Genomic DNA, 8,364 nt, shown 5'->3' with positions numbered 1-8,364 from the left:
TGAAGCAAAGAGGTGCTGACAGGAACCAGATGTAGATCTATCCTGAGAGACCACTTTATCTTTATCTTGAAATATTTGAAGGTGAACAAGTACAAGTTTTAATGAAAACTTTCCTACATTGTCACAATTTCAGAGTACATCCCAGCAGAAATAGTTGACATTATCTACGATTTGAACAAGGCATGAAGGTTTTCACAAGTTTTCTGTACTCATAATAATTCCATAGTGTAGAACCTCAAGTATTGTAAGGAATAGAGCCTATATAAAACACAAGGCACTTTTTTCCTGGTGGAAACACTTTCCTCACTATAAATGTACAGATGATTTTTAACATAAGATGAAGTCAAAGATAATTTCTGTAGACAGGGCATTTGTGAAGTTTCTCTTCTATATGTATTATCTGTGGAATCCTAAGAGATAGAGCAAAAGTAAAAAATTTATACTACATCACTGAATTTGAAGAATTTCTCTCATGTATATATTTTATGGAAAATTCTAAAATGACAATCCTTGGTGAAGGATTTTCTCATTCACTGCAAATTCTAAACTTTCTCATCTATATGAGTGGTCTGGTGCTTTCTAAGACTGTTACTATTTGTAAAGCTTTTGTCACATTCACTGCACTTGTAAGGTTTCTCTCCTGAATGAATTCTCTCATGAATTCTCAGACTACCTTTGTAGCCAAAGCATTTGTCACATTCACTGCATTTGTAAGGTTTCTCTCCGGTATGAATTCTCATATGGTTTCTTAGAGTGCCTTTTTCAGTAAAGCATTTGTCACACTCATTGCATGTGTAAGGTTTCTCTCCAGTATGAATTCTCTGATGAATACTAAGATAGGCTTCTCGGGAAAAGTATTTGTCACACTGATTACATTTGAAAGGTTTCTCTCCTGTATGAACTCTCTGATGACTACTAAGATGGGATTTATGGCCAAAGCATTTGTCACATTCACTGCATTTGAAAGGTTTCTCTCCTGTATGAACTCTCTGATGACTACTGAGATGGGATTTTTGGCCAAAGCATTTGTCACATTCATTGCATTTGTAAGGTTTATCTCCTGTATGAATTCTCTGATGAATTCTCAGACGAACCTGGTGGATAAAGCATTTGTCACATTCGCTACATTTGTATGGTTTCTCTCCTGTATGAATTCTCTGATGAATTCTCAGATTAAGTTTGTGGCCAAAGTATTTATCACATTCACTGCATTTGTATGGTTTCTCTCCTGCATGAATTCTCTGATGAATTCTCAGATTAAGTTTGTGGCCAAAGCATTTGTCACATTCACTGCATTTGTAAGGTTTCTCTTCTGTATGAATTCTCTGATGCAAATGAAGATTCTCTTTTCTGGTAAAGCATTTCTTACATTCATTACATTGGTGAAGGTTCTTACCATTAATGTCTTGTTTCAGCATCAGTTTATGTTTATAGACAAAATCGTTATCAAATTCTGTATTTTTGTGTTCTTTGTTCTCTATGTCGATTTTGGGAATTACACCAATGATAGCACATTCATTTGAAAACTGTACACAGTCTTTATATTTGTAAACTTCTCTCGTTTTCCCAGCTCTATGTCTTTCCAGGTTTGAGGACCGAAGGGAGGAATCTCGGAGATGAGTTTTATAAGGGGTACTTTGGGTGGATTCAAGTGTCATTTTGCTAATCTCATTCCATTTACAAACCTTCTCTTGGATATTCACATGCTCACGGACAATGCACTCTGTGTCTTGTTCCAAGACCTTCCCATGTTTTCCACGTATCAGATGATTTACTGAAAAATAAAGGTGCAATTAGGGATGACAGGGATTACTGCACTGGAGAGAGATTCAATAATGGGTGTTTGCTGAATTATCTGGTAAAAACTGATTTTACTCTTTTCATAATCATGACTTGGATCCTCAGAGGTATCTCAATTCTGATCTATATCAACTGAAAGGAATGACAATACACTTCAAAATATTATCTTAAAAAATATACCTAGCAGAAGAGACAAAAAATAAGTCACCAATCAGTATTGAACATACACAAAGTAGCTCTCTGAATAACATATCTCTAACTTTTGATTATAATTTGATTCAAAGTGACACTGTATAGCTGTGGTCAGCTACAAATTCATAATCATAAATCAATCCTATACATGTGCTTTTGTCACCTTCCAAAATGCTGAGGATAAAGTACATGCTGTATGAGCACTAAACTCAGAGACCACATATCAAAATGCAAATAAATAATCAAAATTAAAGGGGTTGGGGATTTAGCTCAGTGGTAGAGCGCTTGCCTAGGAAGCACAAGGCCCTGGGTTCGGTCCCCAGCTCCGAAAAAAAAAAAAAAAACCAAACCAAAAAAAATAATAATAATAATCAAAATTAAAATTCTCCAAACTGACAACTCAATATCTACTTAAAACATTTTACAATATTAAAATTATAAGTAAGTAAAGAGATTACTGCAATAAAATATAATGTGCTCCGACTATTACCTGTCCAGAAATATAATTCCTTGTTCTGAGCATTATATTGTTTTTAATCAGAATCTTGCATTTAAAGCTAGATAAGAGGTACTGAAAGATCTCAGACAATATAACACTGGTAACTCTACTAAAGAAAGCAGAGAAATGTAATGAGAATACCATTAAAAAATTATCATTCTAAGAAAAATTCCCTTGTACTTGTACTTATGTATTTCAGAAAGTTTACATAAATACCATGTAGGAAAATTAAAAGTATGATTCAGGAATTAGACAAAAAGTGCATTCTTACCCACAGACAATAGATTGTTGTAAGTCTCCAAAATCACATCCATGTACAGTGCCCGCTGAGAAAAACTGAGACTTTCCCATTCCTCTAGTGTGAACTCTGGAACCACATCCTGAAAGGTTAAGAAACCCTGTAATAAAAAAGTACTGATTTCCTACTGTACAAAATTGCTTTTGTATATCAATAAATACTGCTAAAGAATTGGAGATACTTTGTTACATACATTAGGAAAGGAAAATATTGAAGGACAAATATAGTTTCAAAGTTTCGTGGATATGAGTCAAAAGTTATGAACTGCTGCTCTTCCATAGATAATCTACGGAATGATTTACAATAATGCTCTCATGTATGAAGGCTCTCACAGTCATGAATTTTCTGTGGTTTTCTGAGACCTTAGCAGCAAAGGTAACATCAGTACATTTGAATTTTTTTGAGCAGCTTGGATTGTACATTATCTTTTAAAGTCCTCTATTATGAAATTTGTTTGCACGCAACCACATGGTACTACAAAATGGATTTTATACTCAGTTCTTTAAAATCCAATAATCTCTGCTGAAAACCTCTGGCAGGAAGAATAAACAGAAAAAGGAGTGCAACGTCAGAACATATATTAAACATTCCAAGTGACACATGGAATCAAATACTGAGGAAAACTATTTTATGTAAATATATACACAACCAAGAAAAACACTACTACAGGGAATTAAATTATTTAAAGTTCGATAAAACCTGGCACAGGCAATATATATAATACAGATTTCATGAGTTTCATATGATCTTTCACAAAAGAATACTTAGATATGGATGTTAAAATGAATGCTCTATGTCACAATGCATTTTGATGTGGTAGAATAATTTTCTTTGATTAAAGCTTTTTTAATGGAGGGATAATTATGCTACATTTTCATAAATATGGAATATATTGTTCCTCATGGCAATGACTTAATTGAAAATTTCACTGTTGTAATTTTAGCATTATTTTCTTTTCTTTGGAAAATATCCTCATTCAAGTATCCAAATGGCCACATGCACAGAAAAGTGTTATGTAAAATTCTTTCTTGCTTTTCAAAACTATGATATTTAGGTTACATATTATTTCTATTACAAATGAGCATCAGAAATATAAACCTGGGGCATGAAAAAATGACTAAGAGATATAGACACTGGCTGTGACTTCAAACACAAGAGTTTGGTGCGGAACTCAGGGACCTAGAGGCATAATTTATCATTCAGTGTACGTAAAACCATGCAGATGAACACTTACATACTTAAAGAGGAAAATATTGGAAAGAAACAAACATGGTCACAACCCTTCAGTTTTTCCCTATGTATAACATTACTTTGAGGACGAGGAAAGAGAGCAGATAAACAATTCTTTCCTCTAAGGAAAGGAAGAGAACAAAATTAGAAAGAAACTTCCCAAGCAAATAGTCCCACAAAACAAACCTGGAGCACAACTCTAATATCAAATAAAACTGCTTTCATCCAAAAGTTATCAAAAAATATAAGGAAGGATACTTTACACTCATCAAAGAGAAAAAATACCAAGATGAACTTTCAATCCTGAACATATATGCTCCAAAAGGACACATTTATAAAAGAAATGTTACTGAAGCAGAAAGCACACATTGATCCTCACACAATAATACTAGGAGACTTCAACACCCACTCTCACAAATGGACAGATCATGGAAACAGAAACTAAACAGAGACAGAGTGAACATAACAGAACTTATGAATCACATAGATTTAATATCTAACATTTCATCCTAAAACAAAATATACCTTGTTTCCAGGACCTCACAGTACCATCACTAAAACTACCATATAATCAGATACAAAACAAGCCTCAATCAATACCAAAAGATTGAAATAATTCCAGACCTCCTATCATATCACAAAAGACTAATGATGGTCTTCAATAAAAACAAGAAGAAGCACACATACACGTGGAAGCTGAATAGTTCTCTTCTCAATGATAACTTGGTCAGGGAAAAACATAAAGAAATTAAAGACATTTTAGAATTTCATGACAATGAAGAAACAACATGCCCCAACTTATCGGGCACAATGAAAGCACTGCTAACAGAAAAATTCAGAGCTCTGAGTGCCTCAATAAAGAAATTGCTGAGATCATACACTAGCAGCATAACAGGGTACCTGAAAGTTCTAGAACAGAGAGAACATAATTGCACTTAAGATGAGTAGCCTGCAGGAAATAATCAAACTCAGGGATAAAATTAACTGAGAAGAAACCAAGAGAAGTACACAAAGAATCAACAAAACCAAGAGTTGCTTTTTTGAGAAAAATAACAAGACGGATCCTTAGCCAGACTAACCAGAGGACTTAGAGGCAGTATCCAAATTGAAATCAGAATTGAAAATAGAGACATAACAAAATTTCAGAACAAAGAATTACAAGAAGACTGTAGAAGATGGAAAGATATCCCAGGCTCAGGGATCATTAGGATTAACAGAGGAAAAATGGCCATCTTATCAAAAGGAGTCTACAGGCTCAATGAAATACATATCAAAATTCCAATGCAAGTTTTCAGAGGGATAGAAAATGTAATTCTCAAATACATCTGGAATAGCAAAAACCCCAGCATAGGGAAAATTATTCTTAACAATATGAGGATTTCAGGGGTAATCACCATCCCTGACCACAAATTCTACTACAGAGCAATAGTAGTAAAAAAGAAAGGTATGGTTTTGCTAAAGACACATGCAGGTAGATTAATGAGATAGAATTGAAGAAGCAGAAATAAACCCATACACCTATAGTCATCTGATCTTTAACTAAGAAGCCAAAACCATCCAGTGGAAAACAATCAAGATATTCAACAAATGGCACTGGGTCAAGTGGCAGTCTCCATTTAGAATAATGCAAATTGATCCATTCTTTTTTGCTTATACAAAGCTCAAGTGCAAATTCTTCTAGGACTTTCACATAAGACTGGATAGATTGAATCTAATGCAAGAGGAAGTGGGAAAAGTCCTCAAATACACCAGCAAATGGGAAAATTTCCTGAACAGAATACCAATGGCTCAGGCTCTAAGATCAACTAATGACAAATGGAACTTCATAAAATTGAAACGTTTCTGAAAGGCAACGGAAACAGATAATACAATGAAACAGCAACCTACAGACTGGGAAAGATCTCTATCAAGCCTATATCTAACAGAGGGCTAATATCCAATATATACAGAGAACTGAAAAAGGTAGGCTACAGAGAATCAGATAACCTTATTAAAATATGGGGTACAAAGGTAAACAAAGAATTCTCAAGTAAGGGATCTGGAATAGCTAAGAAGATCCTCAAGAAATGTTCCCATCCTTAGTCATCAGGGAAACACAAATTAACGATCCTTAGACTCTACCTCACAGGAGTCAGAATGGCTAGGATCAACACCTCAGGTGAAGCATATGATTGCTAGTATGTGGACAAAGGGGAAAACTCCTCCATTGCTGGTGCAATTGCAAGCTGTTACAACCACTCTAGAAAAGTATGGTGGTTCCTCAGAAAAGTGGAAATAGTTCTACCTGAGGACCCATCTATATCATTCCTGGGCATATGCCTAAAAGATGGTCCAACATACAGCAAAGATAAATGTTTCATTATGTTCATAGCAGCCTTATTTATAATAGGCAGAAGCTGTAAACATTCTAGATGTCCCTCCGAGGTGGAATGGATAAAGGAAATATGGTACATTTACACAATGGAATATGACTTAGCTATTGGAATGTGAAAATATCATTCTGAGTGGGGTAACCATTCACACAAGAACACACATGTCATGAACCCACTGATGAGTAGATATTGACTAAAAGTAATAAATACCCATAATAAAGCTCACAGACCATATGAAGGTGAACAGGAAGCCCAAACCATGGATGTTTCTGCCCAAACCATGAATGCTTCAGTCCTACTTAAAAGGAGTGACAGAAAAATCACAGAAGGGAAAAGGAAGGAGGGACTTAAGAGGGAGAGAGGAGTGTGAGGGGAAAGGGAGCGAAGGATCAAGTATGGGAGAAGACGTGGGAGATATACAGAGAATAGGAAATTTAACAGATGTGTATTGAAGTGGAGGCTGGGAAAATGGAGGTAGCCATTACAAAGTCCCAGATACCCAAGAAGCAAGAGGACCCCAGGACACAACAGAGATTTTGTGAGCTGAAATACACAATAAAGGGGAGAGAGAAAAACTGTAGTAACCATATCCGCTGGAGAGGCACAGTTCCTAGTCCTAGGATGGGGTCACCCACCAATCTCTATAATATTAACCCAGAAAGGTTCTGTTGAAATGAAAAGAAAGGACAAAGAGTGGAACAGATACTGAAGAAAAGGCCAACCCAAGACTACCCAACGAGGGATCCATCCCATCTCTACACAACAGTATTCCTGATGCCAAGAAGCCATGCTGTCAGGAAACTGGTAGAGCTATTCACTGAGCAGCTCTGGCACAGTCTGACCAAAACAGATGTGAATCTGATGCTCACAGCAAACCACTGGACTGAGCAAGGAGACCCCAATGGAAGAGTTAGATGAAGGACTGAAGTAGCTGAAGGGGATTGCAACCCCATAGGTAGGACAACAGTATTAACTAACCAGACACCCCAGAGCTCCCAGGGACTAAACTAGCAACCAAATAGTACACATGGAGGGACCCAAGTCCCCAGCAGCATATGTAGCAGAAGATTTTCTTATCTGGCATTAATGTGAGGGGAGGTCCATGAGGAGGCTGGATATCCCAGGATAGGATGATGCTAGGAAAGACAGACAGCAGTAGTTCTGAGAGTGGGGGAGCATCCTCACATAGGAAGGGGGTAGGGATAGAAGTTTAGCTGAAAAAAGGGAACTGGGAATTGGGAAAACATTAGAATCTAAATAAATACAATAACCAATAAAAAAGAAATGTAGAAACATCATCAGAACCCTTCAGTATGTCCCTATGTAATAGATAGTTTGGTAGAACAGGAAACAAAGAGTAGATAAACCATTCTTCATTCTAAAGAAAAGATGAAAACAAGTTAAGATAATATTACCACATATAGATAATAAAACTATTTAATGGTTAGAATAAAAAGGGGATTTTTTCCAAAGAAATGTGGACAGCACACTGACCTGTAGAGTGTTTACCGGAGCCACACTCATTCTTTTTGTGTTCTTTTCCCAGATTCAAATATTGGAAGTGTTCTTGAAATTTCACAACCAGGTTTGAAAACTACAAAGATGAAATTAATACAACGTAGTTATGGACAATGCTAAACCACATAGAAGGACATTACAAACAAAATATGTGGAATCTTGTCAACATTTCCACAGACATGTGAGCATGGAGTCACATATTTAGTGTGTAGGGAATATGAGTATAATCTGAGGTCTATTTTAACATCAGCAGGCACCAGGCACAAACACAGAGCACATGAATACTTGCTGTAAAACACGATTACTCAGGACTTATCTTATTACTGAGAACTTATCTCCCTGGGTCTAAAGTGAAGGACAAATAGCTAGTGGCTACCACGATTAATGCACAGAATTGAATGGTGTTTCATTAGCCATCACACTAGAATACAATATATGAGACTTTGATGAAGATT

General features: G+C 36.0%; 1 protein-coding gene across 1 annotated transcript; it reads right to left on the bottom strand.

Moving 5' to 3' along the window:
- Window positions 1–542: 542 nt before the first annotated feature.
- On the bottom strand, window positions 543–7,915 carry LOC116892981 (zinc finger protein 501-like). Its single transcript, XM_032894973.1, has 3 exons — window positions 7,886–7,915; window positions 2,763–2,889; window positions 543–1,774 (listed from the first exon to the last, which is right to left on the bottom strand). Exons 1-3 carry the CDS (start codon window positions 7,913–7,915, stop codon window positions 543–545), a joined length of 1,389 nt encoding a protein of 462 aa, XP_032750864.1.
- Window positions 7,916–8,364: the final 449 nt, after the last annotated feature.

This window comes from Rattus rattus, chromosome 1 (assembly GCF_011064425.1).
Source record: "Rattus rattus isolate New Zealand chromosome 1, Rrattus_CSIRO_v1, whole genome shotgun sequence".
NCBI lineage: Eukaryota > Metazoa > Chordata > Mammalia > Rodentia > Muridae > Rattus > Rattus rattus.
Note: the sequence above shows the minus strand (reverse complement) of the source record. Positions and strands in the feature narration are given on the sequence as shown.